Source organism: Falco cherrug, chromosome Z (assembly GCF_023634085.1).
Source record: "Falco cherrug isolate bFalChe1 chromosome Z, bFalChe1.pri, whole genome shotgun sequence".
In the NCBI taxonomy this organism is placed as follows: domain Eukaryota; kingdom Metazoa; phylum Chordata; class Aves; order Falconiformes; family Falconidae; genus Falco; species Falco cherrug.
In genome coordinates this window covers 2,778,667-2,801,156 of record NC_073720.1, presented here as the reverse complement: position 1 = coordinate 2,801,156, position 22,490 = coordinate 2,778,667, and the positions used below count along the sequence as shown (strand labels likewise).

The following is a 22,490-nucleotide window of genomic DNA, read 5'->3' as shown; positions in this document are numbered from 1 at the left end:
CTATGAAATTTCCTGATTACTGCTTTTTAAAAATCCCATGTTCAACAGGGATCTCTTGATTTTAAGACCTTTGGTAGATAGTGGTGCTGAGTATCATAACCAGGGCTGCCTGTGACGGCTGTGACATGTTCCTATGGGCACATCCTTCTTCTGGCAAATTTCTTTCTAGACCACCTGTAATAACAAACCAGCCATCATTGATTTTAATAACATTTTACTTTGAACATAACAACATACAAGTGGCAACATTTTGATTCAGAATGCTATTTCATTCTCCTTGTGAAACTACCTTTATTTTATTTTTAAATAAAATAGAGAACTAACAAGCTACAAAAATGGAAACAATATTTTGATATTAAAGATGCATGAGGTTTGGCTAACAAGGTGGTTTCTTTGGTGTTTGGGGGTTTTTTTATTCCTTTACATTTTATTTCAAATGAAACTTTGAATTTGCCCTTCCATTCTCACTCATATTTCTCCCAGATGACCAGTCATTCCTAGAAAATTATGAAGATAAACCGTTTCCAGGGGATTTCCTTTCTTTATTAACACTTCAGCCTGCCATGCTGTAAGGAAAAAATGAAACTGCTGATTTTTTTTTTTTAAATGAAGAAATATTCCACATTTATACACTTGTAATATTTATTGCTGCAATCGAAATTATCACAGCAAAGACAGGCTTCCTGGCAAGAGGAGCTCTGTCAGCAGTCACCAAGGTCTGACTTCGCACTGATCTTTACTCTTAAAGGAATTTAGTTTTGGAGATTGGCTTTACCTTGCTTTCAGCATGGGGATTTCTGTGATTTCAGCAGCCAGCACAGACCCTTCTGCTGCCTTTCAAAGCAGCCATGGCTTAAATTGATGGGCTGTGGGCAGAGACTGTCTGTAATCTCCCTTTCCGTGATTTTCTGCTGGAGAGCTACTTCAGCACAACCCCTCCAAAATCTGTGTCCCCCAAAGGAAACTGGCTCACAGATATTTTTGCTGAGAAGGGATAAAGATGGGAAATTTATCGCTGTATCCTGTAGCATAGTGGAGAGCTGAGTTCAGCTCAGTGCAGGCTGTCAGCATCCTTGGTAAAACAAACCCCTGCCTGCCAGCCCTACACTTTCAGTGAGTTTTTCAAAGCACAGGGCTCGGCCGATGAAAAGAAAGCGATGTTTGCAGCCCTCTGCTGTCACCAAATTCAGATCTCTCTCCCTGTGGCTGCTCAGCCTCACATTTCAGTGATTGGGACATACTGGTGTATGAGTGTCCAAACCAGCATTGTAGCTGTATTTGTTGTGCATGTGATTGAAAAAATGGGCATGAGACGGTGACAAATCAGTCTGTGCTGGATGAAGGGAGAGATATTCTGCTGTGGGTTAGCTGCCTGGGAAGGCAGAATTAATGGAAACTTTTAGCCATGGTGAGAGGTTTTCACAAAATCTCTGTTTAACTGAGGTTGAAAGTTGCAAAAGTTAAAAAAAAAAACCAAAACACAAAACTCCACCGAACAAAAAAACCCCATACCACCACGTCAAAGTCAACAATAATTTGCTTTGACATTTGCTCCCGGTGCTCCCCAAACGCCTGCTTGGGAAACTGCCTCGTTAGCCAGGGGAAACACTGACCGCCTTCCCGTGGGTGGGAAGAGACGGGGCGGGCCGGGGGGCGGCCCCACGCGGGACCACAGCCTGCCAGCTCCTGAGCCCCAGACCTGCGCCCTCTGCCCCACGCCATGGACTGCGGCGTGATCACCTCCAAGACCGTGCTGTTGCTGCTGAGCCTCGCCTTCTGGGTACCGTGGCGGGATGCTAGGGGACCCGGGGGTGTGGACTCGGACCCGCGTGGTTTACGTGGGGTTTGTGGCCCCGGGTGTTGGGTGCGACAGAGGGCTCTGGGAGAGGGAGCCGGTGCTGTGGGACACGACCGTGTTCTGCTTAATCAGTGTTTCCAGAGTTAATCAGGCATTTTAGTTTACCGGTGTGCAGCTGACTCATGCATTCCTATAGGAAAATACATATTTTTTCTACATATTTATTTCTAAAAAGCAAGAAGATATGGTATTTTAAGTTTCTAAGAAAATTTTTTTTTTCTTTTTGACAAGGTGTTTTTAATGTAGTAGGTTTTTTTAATAGTGGGTTTTAAAGATGTGTTGTTAAAGCAAGCTACAGGCTAATTTTGTGATCGGAAACAAATGGAGCTGCTTGGCTGCAGCAGGGTGCAAGCATTGCGCAGGGGCTGCCCTCCCAGTTTGGGGTGCGGAGTATCTGGGGGAGGAAAATGGCTGAGAACTTTGTTCCAACGATGTTCTGGTATTATTATGCCTTCCCAAATCACTTCCTCAATCATTAGGGGGAAAAAAAAAAAAAGAGGGTGGGGTTACATACCTTTTACTCTAAGCCAGGGGTCGTCAAACTTACTAAACACAGGGACCGGCGCGCAGATGAAGTGGCAGGAATTCATCTGCAGCTGCTTGGTTTCCCCCCCAAGTCCCGGCGGGGGAGGGGGGGGCAGGGGGTTCTGTAAATACCGGGGGCCGGATTGAGGACCCTGGGGGGGCCGTAGTTTGAGGACCCCTGATCTAAACCCTGTTGTTTTGGGGGACTCAGCATTGCAGGCTTGTGGCATGGCAGCCTTGTGATGGGGACAGTAGGGCCTGGGGTGGGTGGCTGCTCAGAAGAGGTGGTGGTAATTTTGGTAACCAGTCTCCGGTTCTTCCCCTGTGTAACCCCCTGTCATCACCCAGGGATTTGTGTGCTGCTCTCGGAAGGAAACCTCATGTGTATCAGTAGCGTGGTTTGAGCGTTCTCATCTGCTATGTAGCACTTAAGTATTTTCAAAGCAGTGTTTTGCAAAGGATGCTTTCAGTGTGATGGTAGTAGCCTGAGAGTGAGGGTTGGGTGCTGCACAGCTCAGGTTAGGGGCTGTTCTCCCATGGCCCTGCCCGAGCAAGGCTAGGTAATGGGGAAGGCAGAGGACTTTTCTATAGCAAGGGAGAACTAAAAAGAACCAGATTTTTCCCAAAGAGAGAGCTCTGTGTGTGTGTATGTGTTAAATAAAAGGAATGGGAAAACCTGCTTGAATTAAACCCTGAGGTCTCATGGGGTGTTGTCCCCTGTTTTGTAAATAGGGGCCTTGCTGCTGGTTGTAGTGAGGAGCTTGTTTGTTCCCTTCCAGTCCTGTGCCTGTCAGCACAATTTGTTGCTGCATGTGTTCCAAGTAGCTCTCATGCTGCTAGCCTGAACAGCGCAGGAGGACATGTCTACTCCTGTGTGTCAATTAATGTGAGCTCACCGTGTATGTTTGGTTTGTGGTCATTTTTTTGAAATACACGTAGAGAAATATTGGAGCATCTCATTATTTCTATGTGGAAATCCCCAGAGCTTCAGCTCAGGCATACCTCAGGTTATCATCATTGCTTGGCTTTTTAAAAATCGAAAACCAGCCTTTTGTCCTCCTAGAAATGTCTGTGGTACCTTTACATCTGTTGTAGGGGAACTCTCTTAATTGTGATTGAAGCTATTAGGTCATCTGGATCCACAGACCATCAGCTATTATCCTTCTGCATGTCTGTAGCCTCGGAATTTGGGGTGACCCAGACCAGCCCTTTGGTTTTTTTTTTAATCCTAGGGAGAGCAATGCAACCCCAAAGCTTGTGGCATTTAGACACTGCTGCCTCCATTATGTGTGGTAATAATCACATTTCTGCCGCAGAACTGCAGAACCTGGAATTCAGGTTTTAGGAGGGTGGGGAAGGAGGAACTGACTCTTCTTATATGCTCTTTCAGAACACTTCTAAACAGTTGGGACTCTACAAGTACAAGGCTTCAGATCATTATCAAAACACAAGATTTGCAAGGAGCATTAGAATCCTTCTCTAACAAGTATTCATGCTCAAGCATTGCACGATGCAAATCTTGCCCAGCTTAGAAATTATTATGGAAAATAATCCACCACCTGCGTATTCAGCAGACAGTGCAGTTATAGTGCTTTGACAAAGGCTATTGCTTGGAAGTGTCCTAAAAAGCCTATAAATCCTCTTCTGGATCTCTGTTATCGTTGTGCAGGAGTGAAGAAAGACAGATTTTTGAGGATGACAAATAGGGGCTTCCTAAATTAGATGGAAAAAGTAACTTCTCTCCTACCTACCAGGCTCAGCATCATTATCTGCAGAGCATTCTGCTGTGAGGGGTGAGATCCGGCGTGCTGTAGGTGTGCATACCCCCAGACAAGGCATTAATTGAAGTGTTTCAACTACACAGTTACTAAGGGTGGTGCTTCAAGCTATGGGAGGTCTGCCCACCTCCAATTTTGCTTTTTAGCACCTATTAATTAGGTCCAAGTGTGTGGTTATTTTAGGAAGTGGGTGTTGGCCTGTTCTAGGTGAAGACTGGGGATGATGGTTTAACTTGTGGAACCTAAAAGAGGGAAAGGAAAGGTCAGAGGAGATGCTGATGTTCTTAGCAATATCTTGTGAGGGGACTTGGCTGAGTGGGATGTTGTGATGCTCCTTCAAGGAGAGAGGTGAAATGCTGGGGAGTCACTTGCTGGTCTGAGGGAAGGAACTGGCAATTTTAAAACTGGATGGAAGTTTTGTGCTCTGGTATTTCTGTATAATGTGACCTAAACACCCTCCTGGATTGCTTTTCTTCTAACCCTCCTTCTTTACTCCAAAACTGTACTGCTGAATTCAGCTGTTAGAACCTTGCTTGCTTGCCTCAGCTTCCTTGTCACTAAACAGGCCTCTCCTTTCAAGGAGGGTTTGATGTCCATCAGGAGTCCTGGGTATTTTATTGTGAGAAGGCCACCTTACGTGTTGCTGCAGTGATAATACTGTTTGCCCGAGTTTCCCATTCACTTTTTACGAGAGGTAGGCACATCTGCAGCCTTGCTTCGCTTACCCAAGGGCAGGGAGGAGGACACAGATAAGATTCCCTGGGAGGTTTTAGCAGAACTGGTGGATTTGAGAGAGCAGAATTTGATTTGATGACAGCAACAGGACTGTTCAAGAATGAGAAGGCCAGGAGAGTGATCCCAGTGCTGGTCTCTAGCAGGGTGTGCTCTACCTGTGAGAAGTGAGGGCAGGCTCGGATTTCCCCAGCTGATCCCTGGCTCCCTCTGCACCCACACACACTCAGGGTGCACCTGAACTGATTACAGGTCCTTCAGGAGCTTTACTGACTCTTCAGAAGACCCAGCTGCGTTCTGCCTCTTTGCTAACAAGAGGTGTGAACTGCAGTTTCTTGGTTGGGGTTTGACTCCAGATGGTTACAAGAGTCACCCATTGACCAGAGACTAGAGTGGGGGTTTGCCTTCTTGCCTAGTCCTAGCAAAGCTCACAGTGACCGTTGTCCCGTTTCCCTTCTCTGTCCTCTCCAGCACCCTACAGCACCTGTTTTTTGCAGGTATCTTCAGATTTGTGGTGTAGGCATTTCCAAGGAGCGTGAACCAAAGGTGTTTTGGGGTATTGGTATCATCTGTGCTTTGAGCAGCTGGTCTGGGCATCCTGGAGTATTTGGTCTGTACATAATCTTAACTCCTTTGCTCTGGATGCATCCAAGACTAAAAGCTACTAGTTTTCAACCTAACGGTGGTTTGCTGAGTGATGTGAGATGGTGTACTGGAAGCTTAAGCAATGGTAATATTGCTGTGGTATCACTTCTAAGTAATTTTTAGTAATTACTTGGGAAGAATAAATTTATCTGTGGAAAAAAAGTTCCTGCAGGTGTGAATGGTTTGAAATCACTCATGCTGGTGATGGCTGGTTTGGGAATGGTTGTTCTGAAGCCTCAGTCAGTGAGAAATCAGGATACTTAAAAAAACAAATGAAAAAAAACAACGAGGAGGATAATTTTTAATCCCTCAATGGGATTAGAAATGTGAATAGCAAAAGCTGTGTTGGAGGTTATTGGTGCTATAAACACATTTATTTCTAAGGATGGAGGTATTCTTCAAAGAGTCATTAGAGGTCTGGGTGTCAGCAGCCCTGTGACCTGTTTCTCACCTTTCCTCCATCTGTTCTTAGGCAAATCCTTAATCCTGCCTGTAGCTGCCTGCTGTATGTGACAGTGGGGGACAGGCAGCTCTGCCAGGTTTTAATGCTCTGTGTGAAACTTGACAGGAAGACGTGAAGCTGTGGAAGCTCTCCTCCTCAGTCTGGGTCAGGGGAACGACACTGATGGGCCACAGGGTCAGTCTGACTCACAGCAGTGTCCATGGTGGAAAAAGCTGCTTGGCCAAGATCTTTATTATAGTTACATTTTTTGTACATCCAGTGAGTAAAGCTGTGGTTGTTCATCCACTTCTGAAAGGGCTCCGGACTGGTTTCCCTCTGGGCTTCTTGTTTCTGTCCCTCTGATGGAGCCATGGCACTGTCTGGGGGCCCTTGGGACCCATGGAGTGATGAGCTGGGAAGGGCTGGGGGACGTTTTGACCCAGCATGAGAAGTGTTGGGTGGGAAGGGGTGGGTTCATTTCTAGCTCTGCTGTGAACTTGTTGCTGAACTATGGGAGGAAAGCAGAGCCAGAGTGGTCACTGTACAAAGCTGATACTGGGGCTTGATGCAGGATTTAGACATTTTGGCATGATTCACTTGAGCATGCCTTGAAAGGGCAAAGTTCCATTTTATTTTTAACTATTCTGCCCAAAATCGGGAAGCAGAACTGAACTGACTTTCAGGAAAATGTGCTTTGTTGGATGTATAGGGGCAAAATTAAAACTTAAGATGTCGGTGCTGTGTGAGAAATATTACTGTTTCCTGTGCACTTCTGAGGAACAAGCTTGGTTGGACTGTCCCCAGCAGTCCCTGAGGCTGTGAAAACACCTGTTAGATGGCCGAGTTACGGATCCAGCCCTAAACACACTTTGGTCTCTTCACAAGTCTCACAGTTGGCAGGTCTCTGAAACCAGAGGTCTGGTGTTGTAGAATTGCCTCTGAAAATTACAGCTGCTCGAGAGGTCCCATTTCGTTACCCCTTTGCAAGAAGCTCAGAGCTGGAAGACGCTTTATCCAGGGGGAATAGAAAGTGTCTCTTTCCTGTAGTTGATGTATGAACTGGGCCTTTCCTTCATTTTCCTTGAAAGTGTTGCACCGCCAAGCTGCATTTGCTTTACCGTTGGAGCTGGCAGGATCCTTTTCCTTACGGGAAGAGGCACGCAACAGTCACGTGGCCCTGCTGCCTGCGCCCCTTCCCTTTCACCTGGGTGACAATATTTCAGGGCAGATTAGAGGTGTCTGCCCTGTACCAGCTCTGAGAAGTTTCCCCAGGCTTTTGGATTAGCTCCACTGTTTGCTATTCAGTTTAGTCACATGATCTGGTGGCTGAGCCAGGAACAGCTTATCAAGTAACTGGGGTGGTTGTGAAGGCAAATGTTGAACTAGAGGGTGTTTTGTGTCTGAACTGGCCCTTCAGATACGAAACAGCTTGGCAGTGGCTGATAAATCCATCCATGCTCAGCTAAAGTTACACTCGCAGCAAGCTTTTGCCCTGCAGTCTGTGTCTGTATTTGGGGAGAGTAAGAGTGAAATGGGTGCTGCTGTTTTCTCCTAACAGTGGTCCTGGTGTCCTCAGAGGTGCATGTTGCTTTGCTTTCGGTTTTAGCAGCAGCACACTGGCCGCAAGGCAGGAGTTTGAGTATTGTAAGTCAGAGGATTGGGGCGCGATTCCTTGCTTTGCACTGGTGTGCAGTCTCCACAAGGACAATCTTCATGCTTCGTAGGATATGTGCTGGCTTTTAGGGATGGGAAAATAACCCTGGAGTTAGGCTTGGGGAAGAGAAGAAGATATGCTTGGACAACTCTAAGGAAAACATTTATTTAATATAACTTGAAAACAAACCACTAAAACCAGGATCCCCTCTTGAGAGTGTCGGTTTGCAGCATGTAGAAACTGGCAGTGGATGTCGGTTTAGTTTTTGTTGGTTTTCTTTTTCCCTTAAAAGAGCCACAGGTTTTCAGAGCCTTTTGGCTGCTGCTTCTTGTTTTCATTTGAGAAAGAAAAGGAAAAAGCAAGCGCTTCCGACTGTAGCCACTGAGGAGCCCTGCGGCATGTTTTGAAGGCAAGCCAAAACATGCCCCATAGTTGTACATCTCAGCTGAATATTTAGATATAATACAAATTGAAGAGTTTCCCATGGCTTTGTGTAAGTAGGCTCAGTACAGTTTTGTTGGTTAGGTCCCACTTCTGTACCTCGCATGAGGAGACTGGTTTAAAGGTTTTGAAGTTGTGGCTAATGACTGGCACGAGATCAGTGGTAAGTCTCTCCTGGGGCTGTTGGTGCTGCTGGCAATCAAAGACAGCTTGGTAGGGGCTCACAGCTTCGGTGCTTTTTGTTCCAATCCAAAGCCAACTTGCTAAGTTCAGTATTTTTTTATTATTTTGCAAATCAATCTTTTCACAACTTGAGAGTCTGAGGGAAGACAGAAAGTTCTTAAATTGCTTTTCTTTCTAGTAGGAGGTGGGGAAAGATTTGAAGCTATGGGCTCCCAAAGCCTCAGAAACTAAAGGAGCTGTGGGACAGTGGGGAGCAGAGCCATGTGTGTCCTGGAAAGCAGCTTAGCAGAAAAAGCTCTGGGGGTCCTGGTGGGCACCAAGCTGACTGTGAGCTAGCAATGTGCCCCTGCTGCATGAAAGTGGAGGGTACCCTGGGCTGCATCAGGAGGAGTGGTGCTAGCAGGTGGAGGGAGGTGATCCTTCCCCTCAGCACTGGTGAGGCCATGTCTGGGGTGCTGTGCTCACCAGTAGAAGAGAGACAGATGTGCTGGAGAGGGCAATGAAGGTGATGACAGCACTGGAGCATTTCTTCTGTGAGGAAAGGCTGAGAGAGCTGGGATTGCTCAGCCTGGAGAAGAGAAGGCTCAGGGGGATCTTACTGATGTATGTAAATACCTGAAGGGAAGATGCCAAGAGGATGAGCCAGGCTTTTCTCAGTGGGGCCCTGTGACAGGACCAGAGGCAATGGGCACAAACTGAAACACAGGAAGGTCTCTCTGAACATCAGGAAACATTTTTTTCATTGTGAAGGTGACCAAGTGCTTGCACAGGTTGCCCAGAAAGGTGTTGGAATCTCCGTCCGTGGAGATACTCAAAAGCCATCTGGACATGGTCCTGGGCAGCCAGCTCTAGGTGACCCTGCTTGATCAAGGGGTTGGACCAGATGATCTCCTGAGGTTCCTTCCCACCCCAACCCTTCTGTGCTTCTGTGACCTCCTGCGCTCGTGCATGGCCAGCCTGTCTGGCGGTGGCTGGGAGCTGTGGCAGATGGTGGGTGCATCCCCTCCATAGCAGTTGTTGCCTGTGTGGCTATCGGGTGGACATGCCGGAGCCTGCCTGCTGCTCTGTGCTGCAGGTGGAGGCTCCTAGCCTGTAAGGAGGGTCACACACTGTCCTGGATGAAACAGTCAACATAAGTGTGGCAATAATTTATTGTTCAGAGAAATGAATACCATATGCAGGGTTGGAAACGGTAGCTGAGGCCAGGAGGGCCTTCCTGGCTGGCAGAGTTTTAAACCTGGGTCAGAAAAAGGGAATCTGTGCAGGTGGGATGGGAAGCGCTCAGCTAGGGTTGCCCTAATTGCTGGGGAATAAACAGCTGTGCCTTGGGTGAAGGGACACTCTCACGTCTGCGGAGCTGCATGGTCCGTATGGGCTAAGTGGATTTTTAAACAGGAGTTGTAAAGTCATTAAAGCGAGCATAAAATGAAGAAGGCTTTCTCAGATGTGCTCAGTGCCTTTGTTTTCCACTGAAGTCACTAGAAAACCTGTTGAATCCATGGAAATGGAGTAACACAGCAGCTAGGGAGGACTTGAAAATCTGGTGGCAAATGGGAAGAATAAAACTTGTAGTACAATAAAGCAGTAGTAAGAGCTGGAAAGTGTAATTCCCCTTGCCATGCACGTGGGCTGTTAACTAATAAATTATTTATGGAGGAAATGTTGTGCAAACCCTTTTCAGCAGAGGATTTACGTGTCAAGGTAAATCAAAACTTTTTCTGTGCACAAAAAACCCCAAAGACAAGGACTGTCTTCTGTGATAAGGAGGGGCTCTGCAGCTGTAACTAAGAGCAGTGTGGCTGGGGCTTGATTCTAGATATGGGGAGCATGGGGACAGCGCAACAGAGCCAAACAGTTGGCAAACTAATAATTGAAGATGATATCTTAATCTGTCCTCTGGCAAATAAAAATTGCTGAAAGGGTGATAGCATCCCAGTGAATGCAGCTGTTGGATCCAAAGGCAAAACATCAGCATCAGGTGTTGTATTGGGTGAGGTTATCTGACTTAAATCACTGCTATGCAAAGATACTGGTGAAAAAAGGTGGCTTTCAAGCCTTAAAATTAGCTAAAACATCTCTGTGAGCCAGTTGTCTAATGAAGAACTAGAAGGCAATGATTCAGAAAATGTTTGTGTGGATATTGATAGTTCAACAACTGCTATTACTCTTTAAAGATAAACAGTAATATTTACCATAACTTCCTTTGCCCATAACCATAAAAAGTTAATGGTGTGGGACAAAGTCAAATCAGGCCAACTTTTGCACTGTGGCTTTTCCTTTTAACGCTATAGCTTTGTCACTCTGTATTTAACAGACCAGCCTTTTAAAAAGAAATTCCTATACTGACCACGTTAACAGAGCAAATGATGAAATCAACGCTCTGCACCTGGAGGGTGCTGGGAGAAGCCTTCAAAAAAACCTCAAAACTAAACCCACTGCTTTTTAATTTCATAGCTACTAGTTTGGCTCCTTTACTGTATTTTATTTAGGTTTGTCAGGGGACAGAGAAGCTTATGCTGATAAATGTGAATAAACACAAACCTCTGTTCTCAGCTATCATGTAAGGTCAGCTTCTTAAAACAAAGGGGGAAAGTAGAAAAATGTCTGTTCTGCCTGACCGATAGATGCAAATTTTATTTTTTTCTTTTTCAGAGCAGTTGTATAGAGGGAACTCTAAGGGGCCCTTAGCTATGGCTGTGACACTGATAAAGTGTTGTGAAGTATTTGCATGAAGGGCAGGGGCTCATGGTTAGCAGCATATTAAAAATTCCCCTTCTGTCAGTGGGATACAATGTAAAAATCTTGCTGTACTTTAAAAATATATAAAATCTCCTGTTTTCCAGCAGCTGTCCTGATCTGCATTAGTGAGGCAGCACAGGCTCCTTACAACCATCCAGTCTTGTTTGCTTCTCTTTCTCGGGTAAGATTGAATGTTCACAGTGCTATGTGTGCATCATTATCTGGCTGGAGGGAGTTTCAGCTTGTTACATAGATTATTGCAGCAGAGCATCACTGTGTACCTGCCTCCCTGGCTCAGCCAGCTGGGCTAAGTATGGAAGAGGTGGATGAAGGGGTGAGTACCCTTGCCCCGATCCTGCTGCAATTACCAGCCTAGGAAAATCCAGTCGTTACAGCTTTGCTTTCTTTTTGCTCAACCCCAAGAAGGAGTTCATTGTTTGCACTCAAACAATTTAAGATCTCTGCTTTCTGTCAGGGGCACAGGATACGAAAAAGCAAGTAATTCTGGTGTTAGGTCCTTGAACCATGTGAGCTGTGGTGGGTGAGACAGCAGAAACAGTTGCAGCTTTGTTGCTCAGCTGTGAAATGGGGCTTTCTTGCAAAATTTGCATTTGCCTCATGTCTTCAGCTTGTCTTATGGGAATCATCAGGGTCACAAAGAAATAGCAGCAGCGTTTCCTGGAGCCCCGGTAAGTCAGCTGGTGGTGTTTGGGGAGGAAGGGGTAAGGTTAGGATGTTCTGCTTGCGTCACTGGCAGATCACAGCTACTTGCCAGCAGCAGTGCAGCCCCACAGACCAGGTGAACTGGTTCTCCCGTATCAGCCTTGCATCACTCCTTGGCTGCCTGCGCTGAGGTTTGTGCCAGCTGTGTTGAGCCAAGCCTCTTCCATGCATTGCACGATCCTGTTCTGCACAGAGTTCTTCTGAAAGTAAACATCCAAGCAGGAGATGAAAAAAAAAATACTGTAAAGAAAAATAACAATTTCTAGTGTGAATTTCTTGGTATAATTCTGGCAACCTTATGTGTAATTTTAGATGTGTTTGAGAAAGTGTTTGATTAATTATGAAGAAGGAATTCCTTGATCTTTCTCCCCAAAAGTAGATGCTTAAACTGTGAAAGATTTGTGAAAAAATTTTGGGGAAAAAAATTGTGAAAGATACTTTTTGTTGAGATCCAACAGAGATCTGTTTAATTAGGCATAATTAACAGACTTAAGGTCTGTCTCCAGCAGTGCACAGGACATTTCTTGTATTTTTTTTCTAGAGAAGTTTCATCTTAGATCTAGGAAAGGGCTGAAGGTTTTGCAGTGTTGGAAAATCCTTCCAGCAGATTTTGAACTTGCCTTAAATACTGGGAAGGCTTATGGAGAGAGTTTAGATTTATGTCCTGAAATATTTTTCATCCTTGCTTTTGAAGTTTGCCTCTGGGACTTATCTGCAAAAATAAAACAGGGAATAGACTGTTAGCTGAAATGCCTTCCACTCCTGAGTGACCCTGCTCTTCCAGGCTTCAAAACCTTCACTTTGAATTAAGAACAATGGGTGAAGTTGTGGTTGTATCTCAGTTTGTGGGGAAAAATGTGAACTTCCTTTAAGCCAGATCTTTACCCAGAGTCTTTTAATTTTACCTCATTATACTTCCTCTTTCTGCTTGGAAGCAGAAGTTCAGAAATTATAATAGACCTCTTGCTGGCAGTGTTTTGTCTCTGACCAGAACCCAGACAATCCTGGATGTTGCAATAAAGCCAACTGTGAAAGTGCTGGTCTATATTTGCATTGCTAAAGTTTAGGTAAGTATCTCCTTGAACTCAAGACTGGACCCTCTGATGTTGGCTTATTGTTGTGGAGCTTTGCTAGCCCTGTCTTTATGGGACTTCTGTGAACTGGCTTCACAGTTCTGTTTCCTTTTTTTAAAAGTTGTGGTAGCCTTTTAGTAGCAACAAGGTTTTTCGTAGTTTTGTGCGGTTGTTCGGTCTTTAGCATTTCTTGTGCATACTTCCATTGCATTGTGCAGTGACCACACTGAAAATAGGTAGAAAACCAGTTTTAAATTATAGATGAGAGATGAAGAATGTGTCTGTTGTCTAAAGTGCTTGCAGAAGGATAATAGAAATATTGGGGGTTCTTTGGTGTAAAAAATCCTATAGGAAGATTAAATTTTGAGGCAGACTGTCTTTAGAAGTACAGAAGTACTTGCAAAGGCTGGGGCTAGAGTTAGGCAGAAGAGCAGGGCTTTACATTCACTGAAGACATACACTTTGCACATTACCTAAGTCACAAGGCTGTTTCATTGCGCACATTTTGACGTGTCATTGACACTCAATGTGGATGACTGATTTACTTGCCAAAAACATGGTTTATGCCTTTTTGTACCCAGCTATTTAGTCTGTGCTGCCTTCCCTGTGGTAGTCACTCCAGCTCCCTTCCTCCAGGCACTACTTTCCTCTACCACGAACCTTTCTGAGGGTCTCTCAGTCCTTCTGGTTGTCTCCTGGAGCTTCAGGCACCTGGTTGATGACAGCTGTGGTGGGACATCTGAATGTCGGCACTGAGCTGTACCCAGGGCTGATGGTCTCAGGAAAAATGTTCTCATTAGTGGCTATGCCCAGATTCAAGCACTTGGTTTAAAAGTGCATGTGCAGGAGGCTTTGTGCTGCTAGTGGCCGGCTTCACCTTTGCTTTGGGGTGACTGCCTGGCAGTACTGCCTCTAGTCTGGAATTTGTAAAGCCATAACTACACTTTGCATTAGGTTTGCAGTGATGGCAGCAGCACAGAGACCAAGGATGAGGTGATTTTGGGGTACAAGTACAGTGGCTGGGATCGTCGCCATATTGTGTCTGTATTCATCGGGAAGGGTTATGACTTAGTACATGCATCTGCCTGAAATTTCCCCAAAAACTGAGAAACCAGAATACCATTACTATCCAGCCATACCCATGTTTACCAGGAAGGCTTCAAAACCCAGCCACAAATGCAGTCAGGGGTTGCAGTCAGGTTTGGAAGGCTGACAGTAACTAACTGCAGCATTATTCATGTAATGCTTTCAGTCATGCACAGTGCTAAGTAGGGAGAAGTTTTAAAGTTAACCCAGAGCATCATGCTGTTCCTGCTGCCGTCACCTGGATGTTTTCCACAGCTTCTATGGGAGCAGAGGCCAAACTCTGAATCCTTTTAGGAACTGTATGAGCTGCTTTCTGAGCTGGTGCTGGCCCAGCTAAGCAGAGCAGTTCTGTGGTTAATAAAAGGCCCTGCAGCCCTTGTCTTGAATCTGCATTGTTTTCACTGGGTTTGGGGCCAACAAGGCAAATCACAGTGCTCGACGGTCCCAGGAAATATTAGAAATAAAGGATATATTGGGCAAGTCCCATCATCACGTTTTCTCCACGGTGATGGATAGTTAGCCTGGGAGTGTTGCTTCCTTCTCGGTGGCAGCCCTTGCACAGATGGTGCCATTCCAGAGTGGATAATAGGTGGACAGTTGCACATGCATCCAGCTCTCCAGGCCAGAAATACGGGATGTGCTTTTTGAGTCATACACCTCGCTCTTTTTGTGCAATTGAAGGCAAGGCAGGATGGAGGCATGGTGTCCCTAGCTCCACCTTTAGTGCTTCTACCACTCCAGGGATTTTTCCTGTCCCGCTTTCATTACAAGAGCATAGTGTTGGAGAAAGAAGAGGTGATGTTGCTCACGGTGGTGAAGTGAGAAGGCAGCGGTGCTCTTTGAGCTAAAGTGGTCGCATCTTTCCCCGGCATGCCTAAAAAGGGCTGGGAGGAAGAAGCCCTGGTCACTGTATGCCTGCAGACAGGGAAACAGGAAAGAGCTTATCCTCAATGAGAGGAAGTTAAAGGAAGTTTTACAAACTGCTTTAATCATTAGCATCACCTGAAAACCCAGTGCGTGTGGAGAAGAAAAGAACAAAACCCACTCTTGAGAACTGGTGGATCCTATAGCTTTTCCTATAATAGCTCACTTTGTAGAGGACCTGCCGTATCTGAGCCCCAACACAGCAGGATCTTGCATGATGTGCTGAAAGTCTCTAAGGGTGGTTTCATCACTTGGGGTGCCTGATCCTGGTAATTTTGAGGTACAGATAGCGTCCAGGAACGCAAGAGTAGCGTGGGATGGGAGCTGCCTGAAATGAAGGCTGTTCCCTGTGCTTGGAGGTAATTGAAGGGCAGGCACCAGACCTGGCTGGAGGGGAAGGAGCCAAACAAGGTAAAGGAATTAGCAAGTCCTAGCTCCAGTGTGAGGAGTGTTGGATTTTAATTAAAACGTTCAGCACTGAGGGAACTAATGAACTGCTCATAAGCCGTGTGATGAAATCCAGCAGTAGCCTATTGAAAACAGACAGACTGGTTTCCCTCAAGTTTTCAGAATGTGAGTTATGGATGGTGTTTCATTTTATAGGCATTGTCTTGTGCTGCAGGATTATAGAGCATGGATGAGCTGTTGTAACTCCTGAGAGAATTTTTTTTTATGCCATTGGTGAGGTATTGGCAAGGCATCGCTGAGTCTTCTGGTGCTACTTCCAGGGCTGTACCCAGTTCTGTGCATAAAAGCCTCTGTTTTCCAGGGCTGCTAGCTGGGCAGCTGTCACTGATGCACTGTATCTTGGCCTCAATCAGCAAAACACCTTTTTGGAGGAGAGTTTTATTTCAGAGGTTGCAGAAATGTTTCCTCCAGGACAAGCAGGGACTGTGTTTTGCTGAGACTAGGAATATTTGTACCTGTTTTAGTGGTTAATGCTGTGTAAGAGTGTAAAGAATGAGTTTTTTCTCAAAATAAAGCCCCAAACTAACAACGCACCCCTGTAGTGATCATCTTAAAAAGTTGATTCCTGCAAATGCAGCATTGGGTAGGATGTGGGCGATCTTGGGTAGGCAGTGTGAGCTTGGCCTTCTGCAGAGGCACTGGCTGACACATGTCAATAGACTCTGGTGTTTCACAGTTAATGTGGTGGTTCATTAATAGAGGAGTGAATACTGGGTTGTGAATTTTGTCTTCTCGGTGTTAAAATTCGAATGGGTAGCTAGTTTCAGACAGCATTTTTTTCTTCTAGATCTTTGCATTCTGTAGTCATTGCTTCTAAAGTGGAAATATTAATTGTACCGTTACAAAAAGCTCCATGTTTACTTTCCTGGGTAGATGCTTAATAGATGACTGCTAATAATTTACTTTATTGCATTTCAGGCAGCAGCAGCAGGTCTCAGCTATGTTGGGGCATATGTCATTAACACCTACAAGAGCTATGACAACTTTCTGCAGGACAAGTATGCTCTGTTGCCAGCCATGATCATTATTTGCATTGCTGTGATAATGTTCATCATTGGGTTGATCGGCTGCTGTGCCACCTTCCGGGAGTCTCGTGTTGGTCTAGGGCTGGTGAGTGGTACATGTTCTTGCATGTCCTCTTCTTCACCCTGTTGCATGGTATGGGAGGTGCTGCACTAGACCGTCTCAGGATGTACAGGACAGAAAGTGAAAGATTATTCTGAAATATACTGCTGAAGCACTGCTCCTCTGTGGGAGTTACATAGAGCTGTGACACACTGATTGGTGGTGAAGTGCAGGCTAAATTATTGGTGGCACTGCCTTGTACAGACAAGTACCCACAGCCATGGACAGTTTCATGGCTCTGCCTCAGCTAGCTTGCTGGAGATGAGTGTGAAGAATAGCAAGTTTTGAGAAGCAAGGTGGTGGTGTAGGAACAGAAGTGAATTTTCAAAGCAAGCAAAACAGATAGATTTTTCTACTGACTTTAGTTCTCTGAATCCTGTAAGTACTCCTCAATGACTTCTAGAATGATTTTTAAAAAGCTGGAAAGGTTCATGTTGAGTAATTTCAGGCCCCCAACTCACACCTTGAAGGCGATGTGAGCTCAACAGGCAGTGCCCAACATATCTAACTCAGCTGCTGGTTCATCTGTGCAGTGTCCTGTTTGAGACTGCCCTTGTGAAGTGTCTTCTAGGCTCTTCACACAGACCATGTCATGGCAGTGTTCAGGAAACTGCCTACATTGGGCACAGATCGTGTGGAGCCGCAGTCGTAGTCCCAGCCATGCACAGTAGTTTCCTATTCTAAATTATTTTCCGGAAACTGTTTTGATTGGAGAGGCAACAACAGATAATGATAACCTACTACTATAAATTCATGTGATGGGTAATGTGCAATTGAATTGAAATGCTGTGGAATTCTTCCTTACAGTCTCCCTCTTTAAATTTCAGTTCTTGGCCATTATCCTGATTATCTTTGTTGCAGAAGTATCTGCTTTTGTCCTGGGATTTGTTTACAGGGAAAAGGTAAGCAAAGAATTAGCATCTCTGTACTAACCTAAAAGTAAAGAATAGATCTTGCATCTTTAGGGCATTTAGATATGTCCAGTTTTCTTGCACTTCATCCCCTATCCTGCAGCCTACAGGGCAAGCAGGAATGGGGATGTCACCATCTGGTATGTGGATCAGTCTTTGTTGGGAACATGGTAAATACATAAAGTTATCTGACAGCCATCGCAACAATCTCTACATTGGATTAAACAGTTGTTGATGCTCACAGTGGAGGGCTTTTCCATCAGGGGAGGCAAACTTCGATCCAGGAACATGATTCTGGTTAAGTGCCACTTGTATTTTATCTAAACATCGCTTGTTTTGGGGATTTATTTTTTTTTCCCTGACTTAGTTGGAATACAGGTCTTTTGCAGTTTCCACTAGATAAAATTTTTAGCTCTCATGTTAAAACAGTATGTTCCCACCCCAAATAGGTAAAAACTGATGTGCAAGGCACAATGCGCTCAGTCTTTGAGAAGTATGATGGGAATAATCCAGAGTCTACTGTTGTGAATTACTTGCAAGAACAGGTAAGAAAATATTTAAATTGTCCTGAGAATTATTTAGAAAAGAACACTTGGGCCCTAAACAAGGTATTTAGGCTCAGGGAAGAGAGTCCACACTCAGCAGTAAACACTGCAGCAGTGAACACTAGCACATGATTCTCCAAGGCGATTGAGATGAGGGTGCTCCCCACTCTGCAGCGTTAGCATTTTGAGGTTGTTGGTGTAAAGTCTATGTAAACGAGTGATATCGCCAACACAAGTAGCCTTTAGATCAAGCCAAATGAGTACATCTGAGTAACTGCTGCTAAGAACCTCGTACCATAAAATAGAAAGATGACAAAAGACTCTGTCCTGCAACCTGTCACTTTCATGTGAGAGCTGTCACAAAGAATAAACCAGTAAGGAGGTAATAATGTATGAAAGGAGGTTGATCTATTTTATCTACGGCTGTTTTCCTGAAGTACTGCTACTTGTAATTCTGCCACATACTGAGGGCAGCTCCTGCCCAGTATGCCCAAGAGAGGTCTAACTCAACATTAGCATTCATGTTTGTATATATTCATACATGCCCATAACCGTCCTGTGTTTGGCAGCTTCATTGTTGTGGGGTAAAGAACTACAGCGACTGGACAACCACCCAGTGGTTTAACTCCACTGGTAACAACAGCGTCCCACTGAGCTGCTGCAGGCAAGAGATGAAGAACTGCACAGGGCATCTGGATCAGCCACAGGAACTCAATACACGGGTGAGGATAAAGGGCACAGTTTCACAACCGGGCCATGATCATTCTCAGCCAGCCAGAGGAAGGCACTTCAGGCAGGGTTTAGGGATAATTTCATCCAATTCTTTTCATCAGTTTGTCCCCTGAGCCTTTTTCTCCCCATGGTTTTCCTCTAGCTAACTTCCTTCTTTAATTCCATAAAAACTCCTACATGACGAAAGAGAGGCACCAGTCTGGATATTTGGTCATGTCTGTCTGTTGGTAACTCCTCCATTTCATTTTGCTACAGAAGCAACACGACAAGGCCAGAGCACTAGCTATGCACACACAGTAGTTCAGACAGATCTGGGGTAGGGGAAGAAACTCTTTTAGGATTGACCATGCTGAGTATGGAGAACTGCATACCAGGTTCTTCAGTCTGGGGCACAAGCCCTTAAGTTGACTTTTATAGATACCATTGCTGGTCTTCCTGGCTCTGGTTGTGGGCACATCTTTAAGTCACTTGAGCTACAGGAGACTGAGAAGCAGCAAAATGTCAGTGAATTGTGGTTTGTCAGTGCCTCTCAAGCAAGAGGAGAACAAAAAGCCATTGGCTCTGGAAGACAAGAATGGAAGCCCTCAGGTCTGCAGTGGTTGGTTAGACAGGCCTTGCAAGATCCTGCTTCCTTTGAAGCGTTGGGGAGAAAAATATTTTTTTAAAAGTCCAGCTGAATTAACATGTTTTAACTTGTTTTCATGTTATCTCTTTCATGGCAGGGCTGTGCAGATGAGCTGGAGTCTGGGCTGCAGAGCGTTATCAGCTACGCCATGCTTGTAATCCTGGGGTTTGCCATTGTAAAGGTAAATGTTTCTGTCGCTTCCTGTGTGAAAAATAATACTGTTTGCCCTTCGATCTTGGGGCTTTCTCTTCTACCATGTCCTATTAGCCTACAGTCTTTTTCTGGCTGTGAAGTAGACTGGGTCTTCTGTTCCTCACTTGTTTTCTTACTTGTCTCCATTTTGTCTGCCCAATGATGAGGGGGTTATCCAAAAAGCTAGTAGGGGATTTGGGATGGCAAGTCAATTGAGAATCCATCTCGGTCCTTTGGTAGGAAGTACAAAAAGGTAAGTGTGCTAAAAGGCCTGGATCTAGAATTCTTTATTAAAACAACTTTTTCTATATTTAACTGGAATTTTAAAAAATCCTCATTAAAGTTTGTTTTTAGATATAACCCAATGAACAGTCCTGTGCTTGAAGACTTGGAATCAAAATGGATTAGAAATATGAATAGGAGTGAAACCAGCGGGCCTTTTTATAGATTAACAAGACTGAATTAAATTAAATGTGAAAACAGATCATCTTGTGGGTGAAAATTAGATTTGAAATGCTCTGATGGAAAACTCCTCACAATTGACACATCAAAGAAATGCCTACATAGCTTTGTGAAGGTTTGACCCATAAGCCTGGTGGTTTGTCATTGTTCCCCGTACCTGTTCTCCAAGATTAGTAACCTGTTCCTTGTTGGCAGTGATTTGAACCATCTAGTAACAGCAAAGTGTTTTTTCTTTGACTATCTGCTCTCTGTAGAAGAGTGGCTGTAAGTTTAATCAGTGCAGAACATTTGCAGTTTAATGCCCCACTCCTGCACTCAAGGCAGAAGCCAGTCTGTCCAGATGTCAGCTCAGGACTGGGACTCGACTTAATTAAACTTTCCTTTTCTTAATTTTGGCCCTAGCAGAGAGATCATTGTTTACAGTATTTGATCTCATGGGCATAAATTGCTCAGTGATGAGGTTTCCATCATTTCCTTTCCCTCTATAAAAGTGATGAGTTCTAAGCTCCCATTACATGTCCCATTACTATGTGTGATGAACTCTCCCATCATGATCTCTCCTGTGATTGTCTCCAAAGATTGCCTTTGCATATTCTGTGCTATCTTTATTTGCATATTTTATATGCTTATATATTTTGTAGACCTAATTTTAAGTCCAGAATAATCCCATACTTTCACTAAAATTTTTCCCCACAATAAGGTATGTGTATGTAGAAATTAATGGGAGAAACCAGGGAGGAAACTGTTGAGGTGGAACTATTACTGGAAATTGATATGCAAATAAATCACTTTCTGTAGGTGTGTTTTTAAAGTGTTTTTTAATATAAATGTTCTTGCTATGAGGAAGAAGTCTAACATAGGTGTTGAGCCTGATGACTGAAACAAAAAGATACAGCAAAACTAAATCTCTTGTGCACTCTCTTTTTCAGTTCTTTGGCATGCTGAGTGTCTGCGTGCTTACTTGCAGGAGAGAAGACAGTGGATATCAGCCTCTTTACTCGGGGGTGTTTGCTTAATAAAATGCAAAGATCACTTTTTTTTTTTTTGCTTCCTGATGATAAAATAGACTTGTAAAGATGAATGCTAAAGGACGATTTATGACCTTCTTGCTAAGTATTTTACTTTATGTATATGAGGTGGGAAGAACGTTGTGTACTGATTTGGGAAGGTTTCTTGTGGGTGATGTGAAATGGCAATTTCAACATTCAGTGCCCCACAGTAATGTACCCTGATGTTGCATATACCACAACTTTATGTAGGTTATTGTAGATTTGGATTTGTGACTTTAGATAGCACCAGATGGTGTAACAGACTCCAGAAATAATCTTTCTTCCGAAGTTCTTTCCTCTACCCTTAAACCATGGAAAAGAAATGGTATTTTTGATCGCTGAACTGAGACAGCAGGAGTGGTTTCAGTTGTCTGCACAAGTGTCAGATCATTCCCATGGCATGCTTAATAAGCAAAAGAAACTTTAGAATGCCAGGTTCAAATATTCTTCATAAACATGCGGAGTTAGAGTACGTTTTCTCTATATCTCATGGTGCTTCTATTAAACTCATAATTTTTAATTTTTTTTTCTTTTTTTCCTCCTTCTCATGGTCATATGTTGTAATTCAGTTTCCAGCAGAGGTTGTTGGTGCAAGACAACCCGATGTTGAAAGTCTAGAAGAGGAATTTGAGTTGGGTTTTGAAGCAGCTAGCAAATGTGAACATTCCCAGGGTAGGAGGGGGATGTGTGTTTTGAGCTTTTTAGCTCAGGACATCTCTCTTTAGCTTGTTTTTTTAAAATTATTATTTGACATTTAAAATTGCTTATGAAGCAGGGGGTTTGAATATTATTTTTTTTCTTGTACTGATGCTTTTATGGTTTGTCTACACAAAGACCATGTCTCTGTGTTCAACGTAGAAGTTGCCAGAGTTATTGCGATGCTGGGAGACAGGAGCTACAGGCACCTTGACTCGGTGCGGTCGTGCAGACGGGGCTGGGGGCAGGGGGGGCTAGCACAGCCTTCCCGGTGCTGCTGAAGGTCTGGCCACTTCCCACTGCTAAAAACGTTAAGATGATGCATTCTTGTACTGAGCAATTTCACTGTTGTCTGGCGACTCGTGCTTTGTTAGTTTTCCTTTCTCCTCTAAGGTTTGCTGAATGCAGTCACTTCTAGGATTGCATCACTGCTTCAGAAATGGCCTTTTATCTCATTTGTATGTTAATCTGTTTTGGTTCTTCAGGGGGTTCGGGGGAGGGAGGGAGCTATGAGCTATTCTTTGCTAGGGAATTGTGGAAAAGAAGAGGTTTTGCTTATTTTCTTTCTTTGGAGAGATAAGCAGTCTACCTTTAGCAATAAACCTTTGTAGCTAATTAGAAGAGAGGAGTTTGGGCTAAGTGTAAGCTGTTTATTTATCCCACCCAATTATGTATCCCACCCCACAAAAAAAAAACCAGCCAAAACCCCAACTAAGCCAATTTAAAAAAAAAAACCACCAATAGCCCCAATGGCTGATATTCTATAAGATGTACCAACATGAGTATGTTTATGTTGAAAAGTGACAACTTTTATTGAGGGCTTTGTCTTCTGTTGAACGCCGAAATAAACGGAATTTATGTAACCGATTAATAAATGCTGTG

The 22,490-nt window shown here is 44.3% G+C and overlaps 1 protein-coding gene across 3 annotated transcripts; it reads left to right on the top strand.

Moving 5' to 3' along the window:
• Positions 1 to 1,627: 1,627 nt before the first annotated feature.
• Positions 1,628 to 22,473, top strand: LOC102048311 (tetraspanin-36-like). 3 transcript variants are annotated; one of them, XM_014279025.3, is made up of 7 exons: positions 1,628 to 1,780; positions 16,190 to 16,381; positions 17,224 to 17,298; positions 17,757 to 17,852; positions 18,422 to 18,574; positions 19,307 to 19,390; positions 20,793 to 22,473. In XM_014279025.3, exons 1-7 carry the CDS (start codon positions 1,721 to 1,723, stop codon positions 20,877 to 20,879), a joined length of 747 nt encoding a protein of 248 aa, XP_014134500.2. In that variant the 5' UTR covers positions 1,628 to 1,720; the 3' UTR covers positions 20,880 to 22,473. The 3 variants fall into 3 exon arrangements, with proteins under 3 accessions (XP_014134500.2, XP_014134501.1, XP_055554308.1); XM_014279026.3 differs by lacking the exon at positions 1,628 to 1,780 and adding an exon at positions 8,203 to 8,238; XM_055698333.1 differs by lacking the exon at positions 1,628 to 1,780 and adding an exon at positions 10,989 to 11,051.
• The last annotated feature ends 17 nt before the right edge of the window (positions 22,474 to 22,490 follow it).